We start from the raw sequence: 27,239 nt of genomic DNA, 5'->3' as shown, positions 1-27,239 counted from the left end.
AATTTTACCCATTTATACAGCTGAATATTTATTGAGGCAATTGTGGGTTAAGTACCTTGGTACAGGGTACAACAGCAGTGCCCCAGCGGGGAATCAAACTGGCAACCTTTTGGTTTGGAGTCCTGCTCCTTACCACTATGCTACACTGCTGCCCCGTGTATGGTGTGTAGGTGTAGTCTATATGTATGTTATTCTAACAAAAATCTTTCTCTACAAAAGACAAAATTTGTATTTAAGCAACAAGTTCACCCAGCTTTAAAATATCTGTTTCTTTATGTGTGTGATTATGTGTGTTTGTGACTGTGTGGGATTGAATGTGTTTGTGTGTGTGTGTGTGTGTGTGTGTGTGTGTGTGTGTGAGCGTGTGTGTGTGTGTGTGTGTGTATGTGTATGTGTCCATGTGACTACAGCTCCAGAATGCGGACTCAGTGCGGTCGCTGCTGAAACGGACGGAGACAGAAATCAGCGTTCGGGTGACAGATGCCCTGCGCAAGCAAGAGGACCCTTTGCAGAGGCAGCGCCTCCTGGTGGAGGAGGAGAGACTCAAGTACCTAAATGAGGAGGAGCTTATCATCCAGCAGCTGCAGTGAGTTCTGTCAGCTGGCGATGGCCGTCAGTGCCATCTCTGACCCTGAGTACAGCATGGATAAGTGTTGTTCAGAATTTTCCTTAAGGTGCAGTCAAACCGAACTCTGCGATGCAAAAGTTGGACATCCCTGTTGGATTATCTGTAGCTTCCTTTTGGAAGCATGAAGTGTTCCATCTCTGCTGATAACACCCCTCTAAGGGGACATGGTTCAAGCTGTTCTGGAGAAACAGTGAATGTGTAACTTTAATTGCTGTACAGTCAACATTTCATACTCATTTTATCAGTTTTTAATCAGTACCACAGTACACTGCTAGCATCTCAAGTCACTTATTAGCTATGAAATAATGGGTAAAATTCACAGTGTATTTACTGTATAGGTCCTACAGCGTAACATGGTATCATGTGTGATTACAGTGACCTGGAGAAGTCAGTGGAGGAGATCCAGAAGGACTCGTCTGTGAACCACAGGCTGGTGACGGTACAGGAGCTGGAGGAGAAGGCTGTGGTGCTGAGGAAGCTGGGAGAAACTCTCACTGAGCTGAAGAGTGAGTCAATTCGGCGTTGATGGACACTGGGACACACTGTGAGATACACAGACACAAGATACACAGACAGTGAAAGCTGCTGCGAGATACACAAATGTTAAGACTCACCGTGACATGCACAGAGACTCACTCGCACAGTGAGACACTGCTGGAATGTCAAAGCGCTCTTTAAACACTGTTACATAAAGAGACATTACTGGGGTACAGTGAGGAACACCTGCTGAGACATGTGAAAGCTGAACACTGAGGTGCAAAGTTGCTATAATCAAGCAGCTGCTGCTTTCAAACAAACATAGTGAAGCAGCAGAAATGAGGACCGTGTGTATTTATCATGCTTTCTTTTGCAGACCAGTTCCCCAGCCTGCAGAGTAAGATGCGTGTGGTGCTGAGGGTGGAGGTGGAGGCGGTCAAGTTCCTGAAGGAGGAGCCGCAGAGGCTAGACGCTCTGCTGAAGCGCTGCAAGACCATCACCGATACCCTGGCCACGCTGCGCAGGTACACAACACACACTGACCACAATGCACAGGTACACAACACACACTGACCGCACTGCACAGGTACACAACACACACTGACCACACTGCACAGGTACACAACACACACTGACCACACTGCACAGGTACACAACACACACTGACCACACTGCACAGGTACACAACACACACTGACCACTCTATGCATGCACATAATGCACTGACCACACTGTGCAGGTACACAACACACATTGGTCACACTTTGTGCAAAAAAAACGCAATGACAGCACTACAGGGTACAGAGGACACATGGACCACATTATGTAGGTATAGCATACACATGTGCTGAAATTCACTTGGTGTGTGCATGTGTGTGTACAGGCAAGTGAATGAGGGAACAATATGGAAGAGGCAGGAGGACGTGTCCAGCTCCTCGCCCAAGAATGCCGACGACTTCGGGAAGAGCGCGGAGTTCGACATCCCCACCAGCCCGCCCCTCAACCTCAACGACCTGGGAGACAGCACCGGCCTCTCCAACTGGACGCCCCAGGTCAGCTCGGCCCTCGGCCACGGTAGCCCCTCCGCCCCCCACCGCGACACCCACCCGCCTGTCCCGCTTAAGAGCCGTGCCCTGGAGGAGCTGTCCAGCCGCCGTGGGGTGGACAAATCGGTGTCCGTGGAGGTCAGACTGGTACTGAGCACTTGTTCTGCATGCGCATTACCATGTGCGACTATGTGTTTGTGGGTGGGTGTGTGTGTGTGTGTTTGTATGCTTGGGTGCATGTGTGTGTCAGTGTACAAGTGGTGTGTATCTGGTGTATGTGTGTATGTGCTAGCTAGTGTCTGCATTTCTGAATTTGCTTGTATGTACTAGCATGTAAAAGTCTTTGTGTGTGTGTGTGTGTGTGTGTGTGTGTGTGTGTGTGTGTGTGTGTGTGTGTGTGTGTGTGTGTGCGTGTGTGTGCCTTTGTGCTTGTGTGTGTCAGGCTGCGGAGAGGGACTGGGAAGAGAAGCGGGCCAGCCTGACTCAGTACAGCACCCAGGACATCAACCGGCTGCTGGAGGAGACCCAGGCCGAGCTCATGAAGGCCATCCCTGACCTGGACTTTGCCGCCAAGCAGATCAAGCCGCCCGTGCCCGCCCCGCCCTCCTCCCAGAGTGCCACGCCCACCCCAGAGCACCGGCCCAGCAAGCCCCAGCACGTCCACAAGCTGTCCAGCAGAGAGGCCGGCTCGCGGCGTGGCTCTGGTGAGACCGCCCCCCCCCAACCCGCAGAACTGGATACAATCCTCATTCATCCAGTTTTCATTGACAGAGTGGACATCAACCCCTTATAATAAACACAGTACGCTTTCAGTGTGTAACCAGCCATTTGCATTCACAGAGTCATTATCTGGGTGTGCCATTAACTGGCATTTTGAATTTCTCAGCATTATCCCAACACATCTTGTGAGTGGGATATATGACTTAAGCTCAGCCCCTGCCACTGTGTGTCTGAGTGGATGGTGTGCACGTTCTGGAGGGTGTTGCTGTGTCACGTGGTGCAGCCGTGTGTTGATGGATGTGCGCTCCCTCTGCAGACGAGCTCACGGTGGCTCGGTACCGCACGGAAAAGCCCTCCAAGTCACCCCCTCCCCCGCCGCCGCGCCGCAGTTTCCCATCATCCCCGGGGCTCACCTGCCGCAGTGGGGAGGTCATCAGCCCTGTCAAGAGCATCAAGGTGAGAGAGAGAGAGAGAGAGAGAGAGAGAGAGAGAGAGAGAGAGAGAGAGAGAGCGCAAATATGCACATGCACAAGCACGCACACACACCTGCCCACCTCATACACACACAGTCAAACACTCATGCCCCCTGACACCCCCCCCCCACCCATAAACACTCAGTCATAAAATACAGGTACTACATTTTGTACAGTATTGCTCAGAAACGTAAATATGGAGGACTAGCTAGAAGCTTAACAAAATTTTAAAAGGCACTATAATTTTAATAGGTTTCTCAACTCATCCTGACCCCCAAGCTCTCGCTTTCTTTCTCTCTCTCTCCCCCCCCTTACCTCACTGTCTTGTTTGAGTAGAAGTCAGAGTCTGAAGAGACAGAGGTGCAGAAGCCCCACGTCAAACTGCGGAGGACTGTTTCAGAGGCCCCGCGTCCCGCCTCAACCCCCCCAGTCATCGCCTCGGGGGGGCGGGAAGAGGAGGATGAGGAGAGGAACGCCGCAGAGCTGGAGGTAGGAGCGGCTAAAAAAGGGGCGGTCACGAAAGAGTGGATCATTAGGGAGCCCATGTTTGCCTCCGCATCTCTCTCTCACAGGCACATTAGCAAGAGGCTGGCACAATCAGCCTCACCATCTGTGCTGCCACAGTGACACTATTGCTTCCTTTCTTAGGGCTTGTTGAACAAAGCAGTGAGGTTTGAGGAAACAGCACAAAATAGATGCTCTTATCCAGAGCGACTCACATATTTATATTTTATCAACTCATCCAGCTGGATCTGTATGGAAAAAGTTTGAGTAAAGTTGCCCTAAATTATGGGGTTGATGGAACCTTGCACCCTTGAGCAAAGATATTAACATGCAGATGGAAACTACTGGCAGCAAGTAGTCAAGTCCTTCTCTTCTCTGGTTTGTGACACTGCCTTGGTGTTAAATCTAGTGTTTCAAGTTAAACTCTGCACAAACTTCTGTCTCACACAGACAATTGACTGTCTCACAGGGAACAAACAAACCACAAAGGGTGCAATTCAACTTCGCTCACCCTGAAAGCTCCCCTTGAAGTGGAGGCTTATTAAAATGGAAGCAGTTAACATTAATTAGCCAAGTCACACAGGAAATGTATACTGTACGTGCGTTCGGTATGTAGCCCTCTGGTGAGGTGTTTTTGAGAATGAATGACTGTAGTGGTGGTGGCAGAACTGTGCTGGTGTCCCCCTCTCCTTAGTTATATTAAGTGTTTGTAGACTCAGTATATAGGACCCTGTCTGGTAATGTTGGTGGTGTTTTCCAGCATGTCTTTTATCGCTGACAGGCCTTTCCGTGATTCCATTCATTCGTCCCTCCCTCTATGCGTCCGCCCCCCTCGCCCCTTCACCAGGTGTTTCTGAGATCCCCAGTCAAAGCGCCCCCTTGTCCCCACCCCCCGCTCAGCCCCCCACAGAGGACCAGCGCCCCTCCCTCCAGTGTGGACCTGTGGGGAGAAAAGGTAACCCCAAACCATGGGCTTTACGTGTGCGCTGCAGCTGTCTGAGGCCCCTCCCTGTGCACTGAGCCCCCCCCCGAAACTCCCTCCACACACGGGGCACTCCGCCCAGAGCCACGGCAAATGGCTGCACAGACACAGCATGAATGCCTGCTCTAACCTGGGAGTGAGCGTTTCCTCATTGAAAGCTCAACCTGATCCCAGCATAGCTGTAGTAGAGACTGCATGCGCCAGTTTGCCACTCAATGTGTACAGCGTTAATGGCAAGAGGTCTTGTGACTGATGCTGTAAAAGGCAGCGGCAACAGTGGTTCAGTCCTAACCAATGGATCACGCTCCCAGAATTCCCCCCAACACCACCAGCACAAAAAGATCTTAACACCCCGGACTCATTCTTCTGGCCCAGCTGTCCCATTTACACCTTAGCACTAACTTCACGCTTCACGGTTTATTGCTACTGGCGAGTGCACTCTGACTGCCTACATACCTGCATACTCACGTCACTGAAGAGAGAGAATTCTAACACTGGAACTCTCCGGACACGAATGCTGTGTTTATGTGTGTGTGTCTGTGGTGTCAGACTCAGACTCAGTGGAGTTCATGTGCACTGAACAGTGTATCATTAGTGATTAATGTAGCAGACTCCCCCGTCTGGGGTGTCTCCCAGACCAGAGTGTATCCAGCAGACAGGAGGAAAGGGTAAGTTCTTCAGGACCGCTGATCACGTCTGACTGTGTCCATCCATATGCTGCAGCTCCGCCTTCACCCAAACGGTGTTTGAGTTGGTATGAGTTTCTGCGTGCTACGGGCTCAGGTGAGGCGCAAGGCTGGCAGTGTGTGAGGCGCTGCACGGCCGTCTCCTGTGCAGTGTGTCACTGCAGTGTGTGCTGTGTCCATCAGCTGTCTGCAGGGTCACCGGAGCTCTGCTGTCTGCAGTGGCCACCGGGCCGCCCGGGTCAGCACTGCGTCAGCACACCAAGACCGCGCTCCCAGGTACGGCGTCTGCCATCTTAAAACGCCAAAGTACATATATGAATGCTCTTCTTTAAAGTAATATGCCATTATGGAATATAGTTGCGCTGCCAAAGACAATGACCAGCTCTGTTTCATTTACAGAGTTAGTCATTTATGCATATATTTACTGAAGCCATTCAGTGGAGAGTCTTGTGGCAAATGGTGGAACAGCACTGTCCCTTCTGGAACTGAACCAGTAATATTGGAGTTATAAGTCCAGTTCCTTAATCACTTCTGCACTCAGTGCCACAAGAGCATGCCTCTCTATGAAAATATGACATTGTCAAAATGACAGAGAGGTGACAATTGGTAGGAAGCAGCTGTAGGCAGACTAGTTAGAAACATGTTACTTGGATGCTACAAGGAAACTCCCCTTTTCCTTACAGACATACTCGGATAGAGAGCAACCCCACAGGCACAGACATTTCTTTTGAAGCTATTTCTTCAAGCTCGTGAAGCATACTGTTTCTGTATGTTCCTGCAGTGTGAGAGAGAGCACTCACACTTAGCGAAACAGTGCATGTATTACCTTTTATTCTAGTGCTAGCAGTGTGACTCGGGTGGTGGAGGTGTTAACATCTGTGCATTACGTATGCTTTTTGAATAGAATCTTGACTATAAGTTTTGTTTCCCAGGTCCTGGATGCATCACCAATCAGCCTGTCCTCTCTGCTCCCCCAGCCTTCAGCCTTGTCATCCCCATCTGGGGGCTCTGACAGCATTAACCTGCAGGGGGCACCCTCTTCCAGAACTCTTCAGGACAGTGCAGCGGGGACTGACAGCGGTGGTGTCACGAGCCCTCATGAGGCCTGTGGAGTGACCTCAGGCAGCCCAGCCTGTGAGACACAGGCCGTGATGGGGGGACAGACAGCCCCGCGTGTCCCTTATCATTCTGAGAATGGGCAAGACACCCTGGAGGAGATGGTGAGGGAGGAGCTGGCCCTCGTCCTTACAGACAGAGAGGTGAAGGTGTTGTCCAGAGTGGAGGCCCAGGAGCTCTGCAGGCAAGTTGGGGAGAGTGTGCGGACACTGACTCTCCCAGTGCAGCCATTAGAGGGCACCTCAGAGCTCCACGGCCCACGTGAACTTCGTCTGAGCAGCGCCCCTCTCATCCTGCTCTTCAGGGAGCCCCTGCAGCTTAACGAGACCTATGGACATCTGGAGGCCTTGCTGGAGGAGGATTCAGAGGAGGGAGCTTTTGGGCTGAGGGACCTAGCTGACCCTCAGATCTCAGGGGGAAAACTGGCGATCAGTGTCAGGGGTGTAGAGCCACAGAAAGCCCCAATCTGCAGTAGCCCTGGCCCCAGAATCAAACTAACCAGGAGGCACTTGGAGCTCCTGAGGGAAGCTGTGAGATGTGGGACAGAGACAGGACAAAGAACCCTGGCGATCCCCCTCACTGCTGAGACGGAGAGAGTGGTGGCCGACCGGGCAGACAACATGGAGCTCAGCTCCTGGCAGGCAAGGGAAGCCTTGCTGAAACCCAGCACACAGGTCCCAAGTGAGCAGAGCCAGGCCAAAACAGGTCAGCTCAAGCGGTCCCAGACGGAGGACATCCGGAGCAGCACCTACAGGAGGTTGGACAGCTTGGAGGAGACCATACGCCAGCTGGAAAGTGCCCTCCAAGAGATTGCCGCCCACCCCTCTATGGAGCGTCCCGTGCCTACTGACCGCCTGTGTCAGACAGGACCGGACACCGAGCCCTCTGGCTTAGTGACTACGCCCGCTCTTGCCAAGGAGAAGCCCCCTGTCCCACCCAAGCCCTCTTCCATCACGCCTTCCCAGTCCAAGGTCCACCGTCTCTCCGTAGGGCTGTCTGTCCTGTCACTTTCCTGCAGTATTCAATCTCCTCTCCGCTCCTCTGCCTCAGGCAAAAGCCTTCCTCCTTCCTTCCTGGTGCTTTGTGGCTCCTCTTTCCCCTCAGTTCTGAGAGACAGACATAGACCTAGAGTGGGTCCTCTTGCCCCACAGGCGGTGATGTGGCCTTTACCTTCCAGCTGCAGCTGTCTGTTGTTTGGCCTTGTTTCATTTAAAAAAGATAAAAGATCTGCGCACTCTGTGGGTTTTATTAAAATGCGGGGCGAAAGAATCCACCATGTTGCCTTCATCGCTGAAATGGCTCTGTTCTCTTGGCAACCTTTCTTTACCTAGCTAAGACATCGCCACAGGTGTGCAAGTTAATTAGAGAAGAATTGGCAGTCAGCGCCTCTATTTTCAGCCCCTGCTACTTAAAAAGAATTTTCTAGGCTGTGTCCAGCATGATTACCGTGTTTGAGATTGACAGTTGCAGGCCTGGCCCTTTTTCTTTGTATGAATCAACGGGAGCAGACTCAAGCAAAAAAAAAAAAAAAAACAAGTTGTGTATTCCATTGTCACCATAATCTTTCTTTTGGTCATGAAGTGGCTGCAACCCTGTATTGAGCTTTTGTGTGTTTCTAAGCACACAGCCCAATGTGTGGTAGAGGGACGTTTGCTCCCTCGCTTGAGTAGCGGCTGAAGACAGCGTTATTGCCTCCTGTGCAAGTGGGATGTGTCATAGCTCTATAAATCTGACCCAGTGTTCTTAAAGAATTGGATATCAAAGTCCAGTAAGGGTCAATAAAGGATCTGCATCTTTCTGATTCATTGTTTTTACATACCCAGTTTGCATTGCTTTCATTAGCAATACCTTCTAATTGCATATCTGTGGTGTTGTCTAACGCCTCTTTGTTCTGCTCTGGTGCTGTTGTTTCTCACTCTGTGAACCAGGAGTCTTTATCAATGACTAACAATAAATTCTCCTCTTCTCCTCTCTCTTTTGTGCTGATCTCTCATTGGGCTGTTGAGGCCTCTCAATTTTCAGATTTCTCATTCTGCGTTGCATTTCCTGTCTCCTATGCTGAAATCAATAACCACCTACTTCTGTTGTGCATTTATTTTGTCACCTGTTTTTTATCCATTTATTTAGTTGTTTGTTGTGAAACACATGTTTAAACTCTAATTGGAATCATAATTAACTTTACTCAGTGTGAAGTCAGAGTCAACTAAAATGGGGATAACTGCATATCAAGCGAAATTAGGGGAAAGTAAAAACTTTGTTTGTAAGGTGCATACACACACACACACACAGATCTTTGAGGATTAAAGGACAGTATGACCTGTGATGTGAACACAGTAATCTGCCTTAGTGTATTGGAGTGCAACCGGTGACATTGATCTTTTAGCATGTAGTTCGCCCATGTTACACACCATTCGGCCAGTTAGCTACCAAATTTCTGTTTGTTAAATGAATGAGCAACACAGATGAGTGCGTTCTGTCGATCTACCTGAGCTTCTGACTGTTAGCTTTGTTGATCCCAAGTAGCTGCAATTCATGCCCAAATAGAGGCTATTGTTAATAAAGTGATACATAGCTCCTTGTTATTATTGTGTTATGCTGACAGGATTGCTGCAGGCAGCCATATGCAGACAGTATTTTAAATCTGCATATTATAATGTGTAGTCCTCATCATCATTATCATCAGAGCACACTGCAGTTTCTTTCTTCTGAAAAACATTGCTGTGTGCAGTATAGAATGTGTCAGTGCATTTTACTCCAAGTAAAATCCATTCAAAACCTCTTGTGCAAGCGCTATATAAACATTAGCCACCATTCTCGTTGGAGACTCTTAGTGCAACAAAATGTGCATTAAAGTGTTTAGTTTATTCAGTGTATTCAAATTTCCCAATTTTACACCACAAAAGAAGCTAATTTGTTCTATTTATACCAAAATAATTAAATAAAGGTATGATCCCCTGTGAAAATATTACCAAAATGCCATTCTCTTCTGCTTGTTTTTTTGCTTTTATCTCTGCCAGAGTTCCCACAGCAGTGAACTCTTGTTTGTCTCACGAGCTCGAGAGTCATTAACACACCTCTCTGACATACAATGCATCACCCTCTCCCTCATTTAGAAAATTGGCATATTAATAAGCAGAAGCCTTGCGGAGAGGAGCAATCAGAGCCTCTATCTCGAGCAGGAAACCGGGGGAGTCGCTGAAGTGCTAATGAAAGATGCTTCACTAGGCCTTTTGTGGGACTGTGCTGTTTCGCATCCTCCTCTTTTTTTTTCTCTCGCAGTTTCCGTTTCTTTCTGATTAGGGAAACACACCAACAGCTGAATGGCCGCTTATCATTTGCGCTTTGCGTCATTTGGCTTAAAAAACCTGTGCCAAGGTCTGAGAACAAACGGTAATGACTTGAGAGAGCAATCATCCGGATGAAATGTTTGTGTTTCTCGCGGGCAGGAGTTTCACCGCCAGCGCTGTAAATGTAATTGGAACGGGGGGTGGGGGGGGGGGGGGGGGGGGGGGGATGTGCGTGGGGCGACCGACCAGGCGCTTGATGGCAATTGTCAGGCATTCGGACAGTGTTGTTAATAGACTAACCCCTTCCCCGGCCTCCCTCTCTGCCTTACAGAGTGGCGCCAGTCCCTCCGGCAAGCCGCTCCACTCCGCCGCCTCCCGCCTCAAGCACCTCCAGCAGAGCAGCCCAGAGAAGAGCAAGACAGGAAAGCCGCGTGATGAGCCTGTCAAAACCCAGGGGCAGCAGCAGGTATTTCACCCCCCCATGACTCACACACTTTAATCTCTGGCGGCCTAGTGTCCCAAAATGTCTATCTCCTGTCCTGTGCTACACACCCCTGCACCTACCCCTCCGTGTGCTATTGGTACACGGCTCTGCAAAAGTGGTCTAGAGCGAGTGCACAGAGGGCCCTGATATTATGTCAGGCACACAGCCATCAATCCCCCATTCTCTTCAGGAGTTCTTTGTCCAGGTGCTTGGACGTTTCTGGATCCAAAGATGGCACCGTCAGGACAGTTCCTCATTGTTCCACAATGTGAACCAGGCCACTTGCAATAGGAACTGGTCAGATTACCACCGTACGTGTTTTCTTGAATGATATTGGACCGGACCACGCTGTCACTGTAGAAAGGCAAACTTAAGGCATACGCTTAGTATGCTGTTCACTCATTGCTCCCTCTCACACTCCACAAAAAAGATTCAGAGGGATACGGCACAGAAATCCTCTGACTGAAGCTCTCTCCCTGTTCGTCTGAGGGTTAGTCCGTGTTGACGGGGGCAGAGGGGAGTCTTGTAATGAAATTATCATGTATCCCACAAGCTGTTACAAGAACGTCAACTCCCTTATGCAGATTGCTCCATCTGTGCGCTATTAATAATTGCTTAAAATCTTTCACCTTTCCCCTCAGAGCATTAACATGTATGACTTGACCACGGTTGTGTATCACATCCATGTCTTTCTTGGGTAGGAAAAAAATGTCCTATTAGCAGGTATGCCTAACCATAAGCACAGCTGTGCAGTGTGCTGCAATTATGATCACAACACTGCAAATATATATTTGGTTATGTGGAGTAATACATATCCCACATATATGACTAGCGTCTATATTTGTGATCCCGTAGTTCTGTACAACCCTAATAGTCATGACTGCTGTCACTGTCACCCCCTGCCCCTGCTCCACTCCAGTCACAAGCACTTGTAACCTGAAAGCTTCTTCTGTGCTGGCTCTTCAGCCACAATATAAAACCAGTTATGTTAGTCTTATTTACTTAATTATCATTAACCATCGAAATGCACCAGACTTTTAGCTGTGCTCATGAAACATCACTCCTCTGTACTGTCTGAGAACCAAGGAGGAACGTCATGAGTCTACAGGCTTGTGATTTTCTCGTTGAACCTTTTCTAATTGAAAGTTCTTTTTGGTGATGCATCTCAAAAGAATGTCCTTTTCTGTCATTTGCTTTTTGAAGTTTGCTGTTTATTTGTGCTGCAAACCGTGCTTGGAGCCGACAGCCTCTGCTGCACTGGGCTAATCAGCACCGGGACAAATTAGAGTGGATCAGAGCCTTCTAATCAACAGGACCTGTAGCTAATTTTCCAGCACAGTGAGCACGCTCAGTGAGTGTAGTGTGAGCTGTGCTGGCCAGCGAGCTGTGACCAGCGTAGAATCCGTTACATCAGAGCCCGGCCCAAAGAGAGCTGAACTCCACAGACTGCATGTGCCAGAGACCGTTACCACACTGTGTTTAAATATAGGCTGATGGAGATAAGATGAGTAAGTGCCCCTTTTGTCCAGAGGGAGGTGCTGTTTCCCTCTCCCTGGCATGCACTATTGACAACACTGACAACATTGTGTCTTTAAACATGGATGGGCTCAGATGGACCCGGTGAAAAGGTAGCATTCAGGGGTCTCAATCAGTCATCGTTGGGCGCTAGACAAAGACCATTCCTGGGAGATGTTGCCTGCCCAGTGACCTCTGCAGCATGGTACAGACCTCAGCATGCAGCCTCAGGGTGTGGCAGCCACCCAGCAGGAGACTGGTTAGGTCAGCTGGAGTTCCTATCATATATTGTTAAATTCAGATGAACCCTAGTACTCCAGCACCACTCTGCCCCTTCCGCATATCTCTCTGTTTAAGAGGTAATGTCAGAGCTGGGCTCCAGATCACTGCTGTCTAAAGCCTTGCCATCTGCAGTACTGCACCTGACAGCAGCCCCTATCTGTCCATGCACAGGCTGCCACTGAATATCACAGAGTAACAGTGTTGAATGAGAGATAGCAACAATATGGAAGGATCTTCATCATCCATCTTACTGTGACCGTGAAGAGAGAGTTCTCTCTGACTGTTTGATCTGGGCCTGCTCCTGACCAGCTCACAGGAAGAGGAAGACATGGACAATGGTGATTTTTGGTGACACTTCTGAATGATATTTCATGATTCTGGACACACACGGGTACAGTATTCTGTTCTAAATGCATGTCTAAGCCCTTAGTTAGTCTAAGTCCACAGTAGACCCTGTTCCTCTGCTTGAGAGAGGGAGAGAAGTATACGGGGGCATATTAGGCTAATTGCTGGAGGGTTCTCTTGTTTGTAAAATGTCAGCCAGCGTCATTAGCTTTGACGCGACAGAGAATGTAATCAGTGTACAATTGTGTTAGGTCAGTCTCTGATTACTTGGGCGTATGTACAGAACCCTCAGCCCCACCTGCTGCCTGTAAGATGTTGCTTCCTGTACTGGAACTTTGGGGAAGCTACGAGGGTTGAGAAGCCTCTAGCAGCCCACTGAGAGGAAAGCGAATCCCACTGTTTCTGTACAACAGCCCCCCGGAAGCAAGAATGTACAGCCGTGTCTCACTGTTTACAAAAAGGAAGCGCCTACTGTTTTAAATGGTTGCTGTGAAAATGACAATTTCTTTCTGTTCCACTGGGAAAAAAACTGAATCTTTTTTTCAGAATAGGGTCCAGATTGGCGGCAGGGGTGGGGGTGTTGTTGCACAGAGAGTTGTTACTCAGAAACAACTCAAACTGAGGAAGAATGCATGCCAGTAAGGTTTGGGAGTGTTCACCCTGATGCTGCAGACTGTCTCCAGTCTGAGTCCTGGCCCTCCTCCTTCCACCTGACACTCAGCCACAGTCAATGTCCTCTACTATGTTATGACATTGTTGGGGATTCAGAAAGCATTTGAATCCTAGACCAGGATTGTAGACACACTTTGCAGAAATAGTCTACAGCAGTCCTCAAGAACCAGAATCCTTTCTAGTCCTGTTCTTCCTCGGATGTTTTTTTTTTTTTTTAGTTTATGTCAGAATGGAGTTACCTGGGATTCTGTGTGTAAATGAGATCACTATTATATAATATATCTGGAAATCAAGAAAAAAACCCCACCCCTAAAGGAACAGAGTTGCTTAACTGTTGTAAACTTAACTGCTGTAAAGCTCTATGTGTAGAATGTGTCGTCCTGCACTGTTAGTTTTCCACTGTTGACGTGCTGCTGCCATTGACTTGTGTTGTTCTGAATGACACTCAGCCCTGCCCACTGTGGGTGTCCACGCTCCTGGGGCCACAGCTCAAGGTAAACAGGTCTCTTCACTTACCCGTTTAGATGGACAACCCTTGACCCTGCTAGTATCAGTTGTGTTGGTAACCTTGTCCCTCTCCTCACCTCTTCCAGCAGTAATATTCCAAGCTTGTGATTGTTGCTATAGCTTTCATCTGTCGAGGCCCGAATCCAAATATTTTTCTGTTAGGCTTTTTTTTTCACTTCATTTGTTTTTCTGTTTTTGGAATAGAGAAAAAATAATTAAAGCAAGGCTGCGCACGGATGTGTTTGGCATAGCTGTGAAACGTTGCCAGGAGCAGGCATTTATCGCAATGAAGATCCATTGCTTACAATCTGGAACTGGAGTTGTCAAAGCTGAGATTTTACACTGATTTTCTCGCTGAAGATAAGAAGGCCTGACAAAGAAAAGCTTCCCCTGCACTCTACCACCACTTCCACTTCCTCGTTTAATTTTGGGATGTAAATTGGGTCTGCTGAAGCCTTTTCGGAAGGCTTGTGGCTGCACAGTTTCAGCTGGTTGAGCTTGTGAGGCACCCGAGAGGAAGCGGGGGTCTTTGCCGAACTAACAGAGTGGAATAAATGGCGGAGCAGGGCTGAAGTGTGTCTCTTAATGCGGAGAGACAGCCGCTTCAAGCCTGGAGAGTGGAATTGCTGCACTCTGGCCTTTCCACAGCAGACCCACGAGCAGCTGCACTCCACCCAAACTCCACAGACGTGACAGCGAGAAGCACCAGACAGAATTAATCACCCTTCTTAGAAATGCCACCTGCTCCGGATGATACACAATCAACTTCGCCGCGTTTGCTTTCTGTGGGAATCCACACAGCCAATGTGTTTTTTCAGAGGGGAAGAGAGATCTTCAGCCTTAGGAAATAACAGGGATCTAGACTGATCTGAGTCCAGCGGGGGCAAGTGAAGAGTAAGGTGTGTGCTGGAAAGAAGAGATGGATGAGCACTGCGGCACAAAAAATCAGCCCCTGACAGCCGGGCACATGGACTAGAGAGGAACCAAGAGCTGCCAATCTGATCGGTCCAGAGCTCAGACATGCATTCTGATTGGACCAGATAACTGTCCGTTATACCTGTAGCTCAAAACCAAGCCTTTTCTTTTTTGGCCTCCCTCCTCGGTTTGCGCAGACACAGCCATCTTGTCTTTCCTCTCAAATTTATTGATTTATGGATCTGCTTTCATTGCAGTTTTTCCCCCTCTTTTTTCATTTTCCTCAGATGATGAATGAAAGCTATTATCAACCGCAGATATTGAATATGACTGCTGTCGCGAGATCTAATCCCTCCTTACCACAATATATCGAGCTAACAGTCTCCCCGCTATCAGAGGTGGTTTAATGATTGTGTCTTAATGGGGCACACATGGTAGCAGGAATCATGGTCTGTATGTGAGGGAATGATAATGGAAACCATTGTCATCCTGAAGGACAGGCCTTATCTCAGGCCCCAAAGCAGTGTTGTCACAGAAAATGCTGGCTGTCAGAGTGGGTCGTTAGTACCTATAGAAGCAGGAGAGGACTGCAGTGCAGGGGCATTAGGGTGTATTGAACTGCACTCCTGTCAACAGAGAGAGCTCCGGAAGACTGCACATGAGGCTTGCCTATACTGTGTCAAAATGATTACCATAACTGAGTTACCACATCAGTAGTGTTTACTGTAGTATATAAGTACGTAAATCAGAATCAAGTATCAGCATCAATATATTAGACTGTTAGTCCATCAGAAATGTAGGAACATGAGAGATGTTATTATATAAGACTGTTACTGGACCCACAACAAAATTAGAGCGTTTGTGTGTTGGCAGTTTCATTGTCTAATATGTTTTCTAAATCAGTAATGTAAGTTCAGGGTTTTAATGTGGCAGTATTTAGACTGTGCACGACAATAATGTGGCAATCTGAGACTGTTACTATACACATTATTAAATTTTTCACACATCTGTAATGTGGTATATGAGACTGTTGTATCAATGATGTGACTATGTGAGTAGCAGAATATTAGATGTCTAAATGTGTGGGTGCACAAAGCTCTCCTTTGTTGTTCTGAAGCAAGAGCTTCAGGTTCTTGGTCACAGGCCGGTGCTGCAGAACGCCTTTCAGATGGTTGTCCACCTGGTGATGGTTGGATTAACCCAGAAGTCTAACCCCAAAACAACCACACATATCCACCTACAAATACCCCCCTCCTTCTTACCCCACTAGGAGAAGACCACGATCTCCTTGCGAAGATCTCACTCTGTGTCTGTCTATGTTTCTGTGTTTTAACAAGCAAGCACAGCAAACACCCTTATAAAAATAATGTAATATATATGTAAATATATATTCATTCACTGACACATGTATATATGAAGCATGATTCTTTATAAGGGTTGTTTCCACTTGTGTGGAGGTGATGTGTGCACACAGGGAGAGCACTGTGGTGATGCCATTGTCTTCTTTCCCTCTCTGATGCCTGCTGGTATGTCAGGAATGCCTGCAGTCTCTGTGTGCTGGTTAATGTTGGTCACTATCACATTGCCTCCAGGGGCCACTCAGTCAGACCTGGTGTTACACCAGGAGAGGGCCTATTTCAGGGCAAGCCATCATACCGCACACCATATGGGCTCAATGTGTGTAAATGTGATGTAAAGGTATATGGGGCACCAGAGAGATGGAGAGAGAGAGCTTTGTACATTCTGAATGATTGTATGTATCCGTGTGTACATCCCCAAATATGCAAATGTACTATGTTACCCCCAACACAATATATCAAACGATCAGCGTTTAGGGTAGCACCCTTCAGGGGGATAGTTTCTTAACACTAAACTTAACACAGAGAAGTCATTGGAAGAAATTAAACAGTTGGTGATTATCGAGGGCAGCAATAAACAACCAGATCCCCAAAAGTAGAACTGCACTACGATTTCTAGTTTCAGTCCAGAAATGTGCAGTGAGCTAAATATTATAAGATGTGTTTTGGCAGGGGCACGTATTTCTTGAGGGGACAGATTAAGGTCTTGACAAAGCAGAGCTGAGGTGTAAAGCGATGATCATTCCTCTGAATGTGCGGAGTGAGGTTCTTAACACCCAGTCAGTTCGGTAATTGACTTACTAATGTGAGCTGCATCGTCTGTATGTGCTCTTTTTAGACCGTGAGGCCGTCTGAAAGGCTGATCTCACATCTGTCTGTCAATGTGTCCCCAAGACAGCACTCCGCCCATGCACCCATGGGGGCTGCATGCAGGGGACAGCAGGGTGTAGTCCAGGAGTAATTTCGGGAGGCCTAACTGAGGTCCCCTCCCCCAATGAGTAACACACCCTACTGCTCACCCTTCACGTGCTGTTTATCCCAGTGGTACATCTAGCTGGCTTGTTTTACCACTGTGGGCAGAAAGATAAAGGCAAACCCAGGTCAAGGCAAAAAAATGGCCCTGTTAAAACCACATGTGTAAGTTGCATGTAACCAAGTTATAGCCTGAAAAGCCACAAACATGCTTTAGATTTTATGCTGTATCCTGGCTACAAATAGCCTGCACATAGCTGGTGCATTCCCACCCAGGTCACTTTGACCTGTTTTTGATGTCAGTGGCAGGGTTCTTGTACTTCCAAACCCTTTTTAAGTGTACTTTCACAGATCCCCACAATTGTCTAATAGTTGTACTACAGTTGTGTGATTTAGTGTGATTCTAGGTTACAGTGATGCTATTATGGGTGCTTATGCCCTCTGTTTGGGTAGCAATTTGGATTGGGCTATAGCAGTGAGGATGTGTTTTAACATTAGTTATGCATAACTGGTCACCACATAGCTGTTGTTCACCTGAACAGGTATGAGATACTGTGGGTTTCACTAGCACCCAGCATTAACACTGATCAGCTGATCAGAAAGTCTGTAATGGTAGCAATGTGCTGCCTCTTGAATGGTGAATGTGGGTTGTCCCATTTTATTTTCTGCCCACACCCTGCTGTGTGTCAGTGACAGATTTCTGTTCTCAAGGTGAGAGGGTTTTGCAGAGGCAAAACAGCAGAACAGCGCCCTCTGGTGCCCAGAAGCATGACAGTGGAGATGTGGTGATGCAATTCATTTCAATGTCTGCATTTCAATGACAGAATGTCTGTAAAAATGCCAAAAGGACTGTCAACAGTACCGCACACCAGTGCTGTACTACTGCATTTTGAGATTTGATCAAAATGTCATGATTGTCATATGTTAAAAAACTGTTGTTTTTTATCCTTTGTAAAGTGTACGTAAGAGACGTCTGTCTAGCATCATGCATGTGGATTCTAACCTGAATACCTGTGTTTGTTCTTTTTTATTTTACTTTCCTATTTTGTTTTGTTCCTCTCTTGTCTTCACACCCCCCCCCCCCCCCCCCCCCCACACACACACCTCTTCACCTGCCTGCCTGCCTGTTTCTCCACTCTGAACGTCTCTGCATCCTGGCCTCGCCACGGCAACCTGACACTCGTGCTCACATGCCCCCGTGACCCTGTGACCCTGTGCCCCACAGCAGTGAACCGCCCCGCTCTCCCAGACGCTTCCTCCTCCTCTTCCACCTCCTCCTCCTCCTCCTCCCAACGTGATCCAACTACAGAGCTGTCTGCCCCTGCGCTCTGCCGGTCCTGGAGAGGGTCCCTGCCTGCCCGTGTGTTTCAGTGCACACTTCTCAAAACCTGCCAATCTGTCTGTATGGGGCTGGGGAGAGCTGCCATGGCCTACAGACCCACTACAGCCTCCCCTGCTACAAGACTGTGCTTTCTTTTTCTGTTTCTCTTTCTTCTCTGAAACCTACCCCATCTTCTCCCATCTTCTTCCTTTTCTTTTTCATCCTCCTCTTCCTCCTCTCCTTCCCCCCGGGACTGCGCCTGTAGGCTCTTGGCGGCAGCAGCAGCAGCAGTGCCTCGGAGCCCCTCCTCCCTGGCACTCGGACTGTCAGCTTCTCTGGTCGGCTGCCCTCCTCCACTCTGCCGTCCTCGTCCAGGGTCTTCTCCTCCGGCCTGAAGAAGTACCCCCAGGAGGGGGCGCTGTCCTCCCTGTCAGCCTCCGCCAGCCCGGCCAAGGCACTGCTGGCCAGCCTGTCGGCCTCCAGCCTGAGCGCCGAGGCCCTGCTGCTCTCCTCCACTCTCCGCCACCACCGGCTGCTCAGGGAGCAGCGCGCCTCCTCGGCCCCACTCCCCCTGCCCAACGGCCGGCCGCCCACCACCTCCTCCTCGCCCACCTCCACCTCGCCCTCCTCCTCCCCCTCGTCGCCGTCCCCGCTGGCCTCGCTCACTCTCTCCTCCTTGGGCCTGAAGCCCGTCGTGCGCAGCCTTCAGTGTCCCGACCTCAAGCGCCTCTCCGAGCCTGTGTCTGAGGGGAGCGCGCCATGAGTGGGGCGAGGGGAGGAGAGAGGGAGGGGAGCCGAAAACAATGAGGGGAAAAAAAAAAGCACACAGGATTTCCCCTCTCGCCCACACAGGCCCGAGCTGTGGCACACCGAAAGGGAGAGTTGCTCCAGAGTAGTTTACTTTTTGGTTTTTACAGGGTGCTGCTGCCTGGATCTGATCAACACATTTGTGGGTTACACTCACTCACAAAGCACTGAGGACTTGAAGAGAAAAATAAACGTAACATACCTTTACACTCTCAAACGTGACATCGTCCACAAGAGTGGCCCTTGTCCCTTCCAACAAGAGCCCAAGCAGTGTGCTCACACCAGGGAAAAAGGGCCACTGCTTGCTCTTAAAAATTTTACATGTTGCCACCAGTAATTCATACACAGGTCCCATATGGTCAAAGCTGCACTTGTCAGCATAGCTCCCCCTTGTTTGTAGTGTGTCTGCAGCTGTACTGCCAGTTCCCCCATGAGCTGCAGTGTGGATGGGCTCTGATCCTCATCACCAACTTTCCTGGCCCTCAAACAATTCCCAGTGCTAAACTCTATGGAGCTAAATAGCCCTTACTCTATTGCCAAATTTCTTACAGCGATACCTATCTGAGTGACCTCCCTCAGAGTGAATTTCGTAGCAGTTGTCCATATTTATGAAGAAGAATGGCTGCAATAATATAAAATGTCGACTCCCCTCCCCAGGAGTGCGTTCAGACCTACATCAATCATTTTTTGAAACAACAGAGTGTGAATGTGATCTGAGGGTGCTTTCTAGATTTTTCTTTTGTGTTACCGTTTGACCAATTGCACAGTCTGAAAGAGACTAAACTGCTGCACTAGTAGGGTGCTTTTGGTGTACATGCACTAAATGTACACATGTACATCTTTCTATGACTCTTGACTCCTCTCCGTCCCTTTTACAAGAGTATGTGAGACAGAGTGTACTCAGAGTTGACTTTGGTCTTCATGGCCGGCAGGTGACTGGGCTCTCCCTGCTTGTCTGTGTTCAGACGTCAGTGCAACAGATGGGAAAGGCCCAAAAGAGCAGCGGGTAGCAGGTGTTTCATGCTGAATTCCCCTGCACTGACAGAGGTGACGTGGTTGGGGAGCAGCTGCTTTTTTGATACATAGAAACACTTTTATTTTATTAGACAAGTCCTCACTCAGTGGTTTGTGAAGGTAATCTATGTAGAAGGTGGTGCTGCCAGGCAGTGGTTGTGGAATGGCTGCCTTGTGCACATTCTTGCTAAAAATGCAGAAAAGTGTCTGATTCTAAAGAGCACAAGGGAGAGCACTTGCCTTCCCTAATCTTTTAAAGTTTTTGCAGAATATTTGAGGGCTATGATTTTATAAAATGGATTGTAATGAGCCTCTACCTTCTTTAACCATCTTTACTGGCCCAGGAAGGCACATGAGAGAACTGGACTGAGTGTGTGTGTGTGGACGTAGTCCCCCTGCTGACCCACACACAGGGTAGTCCAGCCCAGAGCCCCAGGATCGGTCTTATGTGCCCTTCTCTGCTGCAGTCAGTCGAAAGCCAGACCTCCCATAATGCACCAAAACATTGTCCGGCAACTAGCAGGGAAATGCTCAGCTCCATGGGGACCGTTTGCACCACGTTGCGAGTTTTGGTGGATTTTAAAAAGCTCCCTTACCCCCACCTCACTCCTCCCATGTGAAGCAGTGCAGGCTGAAGGTCGTTTGTCCGCCCGCTATGTGAATCAACAGATATCGCCGTTGCGGAGAGCTGTAATTTTAGAAAAAAGCACATTTATATTTATCGATTTACAGCCACGGTTGCACTGTAATCATCCTCCGCGGGAATGATGTCCCACAGTCCCTCTTCAATACTCCGCAAGGGGTGTAAGTGCACTTGGCGGACATGTCGGTCTCATGTCTGACAGTGAGAGAGGTCGGCGCTCTCCAAGTTGCACCGCCAGTGCTTGAACTGCGTAAGTCGGACTGAAAAGACAGCTCCTGGCCGCTTTTTAGAGAGACGGGCGGCAGGAGGTGTTTTGTCTGTATTATGGTAAAAGTGCAGGTGTTGTGCAATGTGAAGTGACAGCAGGAGATCTGTATTCAGTATGTGTCTGCTACTCTGTGGGGTGCCACCTCCGTTGTGTCCCAGCTCCCATTGTCAGGGAAAATGAAAGCTTGGCTTGAACGGACTTGGAGGAAACTGCCAGAGAATGTCTGTATGGACCCGTGTGACACCATCTTTGGCCTATCAGTGAGATTTCACCATGGATGAATAGAGTCCTGCTTGTAATGCATAGAGTCCTGCTGCCAAGCAGAAAGGCTTGCGTCACTTGCTGTACTAATGTTCAACCAGGGGTCGGAAAGTTGGAGATAGTAATTGATTTAGTGTTTTTGTTGCGTTTCGGATGTAGGAGGTATGTTGCTCCCTGTCTATCTTGCCGCATCTCGTGATGCTGTTGAGGGGCTTTGTTTCTCCTCGCCGTGCGTGTTGTCAGAACAGACTGAGGCTGCCTGTGACATTGATTCGCTGCGGCACGAAGCAAAGCACAATAGTGAATGCAAGAGACAGTGACAGGTGTGGGCCTGCTTGACAAGATTTCTCATGTATTAAAAATGTTTCGTAGACATGCCCACTCTGACCCATGTGTGAGTAAGTAATCAGAAGCACAGTAGCTAGGAAGGTGAAGGACGGTGTAGAGAGGCCTACTCATTGTGGAAGAAAAACATTGTTTAGTAATAGGGGCGTTTTGTCACATTCAGTAATTCAGAAAGGCCTTATGCGATAAATAGGAATGTGACGTCAAGCCACATCAGATCTGTTTCTGGATTTGACTCTGGAATGAATGACAGCCTCTGTTTGGCTCACTGAAGTTCTGCTTCATGACTATCTCTTGTTGGTGGGACTTTCTGTTCTCATCTGCTGCTGCATCCTTTCCTGTATTTATTAGAGACCCAACAGAGCTGTTGAGCTGTGCTACATTTTGAGTGGTTTGGGAAGATTGGGAAGGTTAAATTGTTTCCAACACATGTGCATGCGTGCATGCCTGTGTGAATGTGCGTGCATTTGTGTGTGCATGCACATGTGTGTGACCGTGTGACATTAGGTCCAACAAAAAAAATATATAAGAATCGAACAAATATGGTCCATGGTCCACAAGCAGAGACTGTGCTGAGTCATGCCCCCTCCCGCACTAGGTGGGGGTGTGGCATCAGACAACACTGCTTGGGGGCTAGCTTTGTGTGGGGAGCAGGTATACTTTGAAGGGTGTGGGTGGAGCCTTGGAGTCATACATAAGTGAAGTGCAAACAGCACTGGAACTCTGAAACCCCAAATTAAAATGAGGCACAATTAGGTTTTCCCGCCAAAACCTCAAGCAGGTCACAGTGCACCATGACGTGCGTCGAGCTGCTGTCCGACTGCAATAAGCACACCTCACCCCTGTCCATGTGAAGCTGACACGCTGGCAGCACAGAAAGCTCAGCTCATGCTGATGGTACTGTATTTGCACTGGGCTCAGCCTTGGGGCCCTAAATGCAGACCAGCATGAAATAAATTCACTTACTTATGCAGCACTGCGCACACAACCATAACTCCAGGCTCTTACATTTTTGCACTCGCTATGAGGAATTCATGTGCTGCTGCTGAGGCTGTGAGTCGGGAGTGTGTGGCTGCCTTTTACCTTTCTTTTCCGCGTCTTCTGAGCAAAGAGTCAACTGGAAGCTAAAGAGAGTTTTTATGCGCTCATGTCCTGTGGGAGGCAACCCTGTTCCTGGAGCCCCACGGTACTTTGGAATTTGTACTTCTTTCCAAATGAGAGAATACCAAGTACCTTGAGTACATGGCTGCCTGCTGTATTTGGCCTGAGGCCAATTAGGAAATTAAGGGTTTTGGATGGAGCAAAAAAGCAGGGCATCTCAAGCACTTGGGGACCAGGGTTGTCTAACTGCACCTAAGCTATAGAGTACTAGTGGGGAAGAAATTGTTGGATTCCATCAACTCCCCATCCAATCAAATACAGATGATTTCATACAAAGAATTTAAACAAAAAAATAAATAAAGTATACATATATATAAATATATAAATATATCTTTAGTCAGATGTTTGTGTATGAAATTAATATAAATTGTGAAGAGAAATGTGGAAAAAATACATAGAAAAAATGTATAATGTAAAATTACATCCACATCTATTTGTTTTTATAGAATTAAGCTTTTTGTACATATTTTTTTTTAATTCTTGAAAAATGTACACCACCGTAGAAAGTAATTTTATTCGCTGGCAAGACATTTTTATATTGGTTTGAAAATATATATGTACATATATGAAGATGAACTTATGTTTGCTTCTCTGTCTTGCTTTTTTAAAGGTTTGGTTTGATTTCAGTTATTTCAGTCGGTTTTTGTTTGTTTTTTGTGTCTGTAACAGGTCGGTATCTGTCAGCATAACTCTGTGACAGTCAGCACTATGTCTCTTCTGCCTACCTGTGGCCTGGTGTTGGCCTTTCACTCTTGAGTTTGGCTGGGCTGTTATGAGTTTGGTGGCGCTGCTGCTGTAGTGTGTGGGACTGAAGGGGGGGCGTGATTAACGCGTCTCTGGCCCAATCAGAGGGCTGTTTGTACAGGACAGCCAGCCAAAATCCCTCTGTGAAGCCTTTATCTGAGGCCTCTGACTTGAAAACTTGAGATCTCTGTCTCAGGTGCTGTTCACATAGTAAGGAAATCCTGGCATGACCCAGCACAAAACAGCTGATCATCGCAAAGAGGAGTGATTTTTCCCCCATTTTTCCCCCAAATAAAACACTAACTGTATGATAATATCATTATAGAGAAATATATCTATTTCAAAGATACATTGTGATAAGTTAGAAAAACTTTTGAGTAATGAAAACATGGCTGTGTCTCGGTTTAAATGTGTGCATTAGAATGCCAATTTGCACTGCAGATAGGGAGGCAAAAATCTCAGCGTGGATGTAGGATTATGCAGTACACCCTTCCAATGTGAATTCAGCACTGCAGATTAGTGATTTCATCAGTCAGTGCCTGCCAGTTTGTGTCAGGGCACTTCAGAACCTCCCTTACAATCCTTAACCAATGGTACTACTGCTGCTATGAGTGAAACTGATTTTTGTTTTCAAATTGACAATAGCTCCTTGCAATGCTTCTTAGAAAGTAACTAGCCAACTTAATGCTTTTTGCTTTCTCTCGTTTCTGTGACTGTGTTTTTTTCCACATAACCTGCTTGTATTCAATATAGGCCAATATTTCTATTAAATTTTATTATAAAACTGATGTGGGGGAAATTCAGTCCCTTTGACAAATGTCTGCAGTTTGGTGCTTGGGTATTCAGTGAAAATGAACACCTCCATCCACTTTTTACTTCATGTGTTCACACTACAGACACAACCATAAAATGATGCCAATCTATGACCAACATCACCACAATTTATGAACAATATTTGTATGGGGGCCCCCTGCTGGCTGGAGGAGGGTTAGGCCTGAGAATGAGCTTCTTCAGGTGTTCTCTGCTGCTGATGAGTACTGCCAAGCCCTTACTGTCACATAGCACAAAGACACCTGACTGACAGAACACTCACACATCTCTTTTGGTGCCATCACTATCAGTTGTGATGCAACAGTGTCATTTCACACATCGTTTATCTTTTTTTTTTTGGAAAAAAAAGCAGATTTTGTAAGAAACCATATGTACACCATTTTTCACAGCTTCTGTTGTTCATTTAAAGGTTTCTATGTGAATGTGTGGATGTTCAAGCTCATGGCATCACAAAAAAGAAGAACCTGTAAATAGATTGAATTATTAGAGAAGGAGACCATGAAATGTTATGTCGAGATTCTGTTTTATTAAAAAGGGAGGACAAATTTTAAAAAAAATGCATGTATATTCTCAAGCAATCGCACGGTGCAGTTGGAAAATGTTGTCTATGTTTTCTATAAAAAAGATAAATAAAAGATATAAATGGGACTTATTCAAAAAGGTTATCTATTGTAGAGAAAAAGAGCCTTTTATTTCTTATTCCACCATGTGTCTGTATCTCAGGCATGCCAGGGTTTAACTGTGCTCTGTAAGCTGGAGGGAAAGAGTGATGGCTGCAGTGTGCTTGAGAGTGAGATTATCATACACCAACAAACAACAGTGTTTTTTCCCAGAGTGATGCTTCCATTTGTAGAGTAGTGTGATAAATGAACAATGAAAAATACAAATACGACTATGAGTACTAAAGACCTAATTAATCGGTGTGGATGCCATGATATTCTGTGAGAAATGTGCTTTCTGTGAGGAAAACTGAAGACAGAGACTGCTTTTTTGTACATATTTGCTGTGTTTGTGTGATAAATAAAGTGCAGCTCTCTTGTACTGTTGTTGCGTTTTCATTGCAAAGCAGTAACCGAGGGAGAGGGCTGAGCCCCACCCTGTTTCTGCTTTTCATTTCTCGCCGAGTGACATGGGCCTCTAACTGTCACACGGCCGCAGCTCCCTGCCTTCGCTGTGTGTCTTCCTTGTGAGTTTGCAAAACGCTGCTTTACATAAAAGGAGGTGACAGTATAGCGTAGTGCTAAGGAGCTGGGCTTGTAGCTGTACGCTTGGGCAAGGTAGTTAACCTACAGCTGCCTCAGTAAATATCAGCTGTATAAATGGATAACGTGTAAAAGCACAAACTATGTAAGTCACTCTGGATAAGAGTGTCTGCTAAATGACAGCAATGTAATGTTTAAGGAACATGAAATGAGCATTACATAGACATAGAACATGAGCTTACATAGACAGGACAATAATATAAATGTTACCTTCTCTTATATTTTTACCCCTGTAATATGTTTCCCGCTTCTCTGAAATGCTGAACTTGAAAGGGTGTCATGTGACACTGAAATGGATATATGTGGTGACCCACAAAAGCATCCTTCTGCTGCAGGACAGAGTGTGTCATTTCCCTCCACAGGGCTATAAGCCCTGGCCAGCGCTGGCATGCTTTGAGTGACAAAGCCGCATAAGGCCTGTCCCATTGCTCAGCTGTTTGGAAGATCCCGATGACAGCAAATGCACGACATGCTAAGGTAAGTGTTTCTAATCTATTGAATTTAGGCAGATGGGGTCGTCTACTAAAATATGGAAGACAATATACAGTCGATGATTTAAAGTAGTGTGAAGTTACTTGGCTGCACACTTATGATGAATTAGTTACAAAATGTTTGTATTTTTTGTATTAGTTATAGAAATGTTGTCAACATATAGGCTGTCACTGATGATGACAGCTGTGACATGGAAGGACTGAGTAAGAATGTGTAGTGTCTTTCCTAAATCAAACATAAATTTAGGAAATGACCTAAGAATAAGCCTAAAATCAAAATGAAAGGTACGTGAAAGTGACAAGCAGGACTCAGAATCCCTGCTTAACCACACTCTATCTGTGCTGGCCGCTGTGCACAGAGCAAGCCCTGGGTGGAAAAACCTCACCAGTGTTTTGTCTCTCTCTGGTGAGCAGATGTGGAATAGCATCACTTAGCACAGCGCTAGTTGAACAGGCACTGAAGTAGACTTCACTTTCTGTAGGTTTGACAGAAACAGTACACTCTGATGTTCGTAAGTCTGGCTACTTTAATGTACAAGGGAAAACAAAGTTAATGTTGCATTATTGTCTTTTAAGATAATATCCATAAATGGCTGACAAATTCTATCACAGTATAAAAAATTATTCAGCTTGAGTAAGAATGAATAAACGTTTTGAAAATATATACTGCAGTTGTTACATGTATAAAATTATAATACTATACAAAAAAAAACAATCCAGGACTTTTCCTTACCACATATGCACTTTAAGACCTTAGAACTGAAATCCAGGCTATTGCAGGTTTTATACAGAATAATTTTTATATGTATGTATAAGACTGTCTAAATACAATGTATTTTCTGTCCAGCACATTCGCTACACCTACTCTGCTCATTGTCTGTCTTTCCACAGCAACGAGGCCTGAACCACTGACATTGGCTCATTCGTTCAATGTTTATCTTTGACTCAATAGATAAATACAGGTGTTACTCTTGGTAAGTTCTGGACCTCTGCCAAACTGATTTTAAATGCAAATGCAGCTTTTTAGTAAAAATACAACAGCACAGTCTTTTTTCAAAGTGAAGGTCAATCATTTACTGAATCCAGGGGTCAGCTCATGTCAGCAGAATTCAGAAAAGTGGA

General features: G+C 47.0%; 1 protein-coding gene across 4 annotated transcripts in view; it reads left to right on the top strand.

The window, feature by feature from the left end:
• Window positions 1-18,648, top strand: part of LOC118794231 (SRC kinase signaling inhibitor 1-like) — a 44,088-nt gene extending 25,440 nt beyond the window's left edge. For 2 of the 4 annotated variants that reach the window (XM_036552441.1, XM_036552440.1), the window contains exons 10-18: window positions 411-586; window positions 1,004-1,134; window positions 1,482-1,629; window positions 1,989-2,298; window positions 2,594-2,855; window positions 3,188-3,327; window positions 3,681-3,833; window positions 10,251-10,385; window positions 18,195-18,648. In XM_036552441.1, coding sequence (XP_036408334.1) covers window positions 411-586; window positions 1,004-1,134; window positions 1,482-1,629; window positions 1,989-2,298; window positions 2,594-2,855; window positions 3,188-3,327; window positions 3,681-3,833; window positions 10,251-10,385; window positions 18,195-18,200 — 1,461 coding nt within the window. In that variant the 3' untranslated portion in view covers window positions 18,201-18,648. The remainder of the gene's footprint in view (window positions 1-410; window positions 587-1,003; window positions 1,135-1,481; window positions 1,630-1,988; window positions 2,299-2,593; window positions 2,856-3,187; window positions 3,328-3,680; window positions 3,834-10,250; window positions 10,386-18,194) is intronic. The other 2 variants (XM_036552439.1, XM_036552438.1) reach the window with 2 other exon arrangements.
• The last annotated feature ends 8,591 nt before the right edge of the window (window positions 18,649-27,239 follow it).

Source organism: Megalops cyprinoides, chromosome 19, assembly GCF_013368585.1.
Source record: "Megalops cyprinoides isolate fMegCyp1 chromosome 19, fMegCyp1.pri, whole genome shotgun sequence".
NCBI classification, from domain to species: Eukaryota; Metazoa; Chordata; class Actinopteri; order Elopiformes; family Megalopidae; genus Megalops; species Megalops cyprinoides.
Note: the sequence above shows the minus strand (reverse complement) of the source record. Positions and strands in the feature narration are given on the sequence as shown.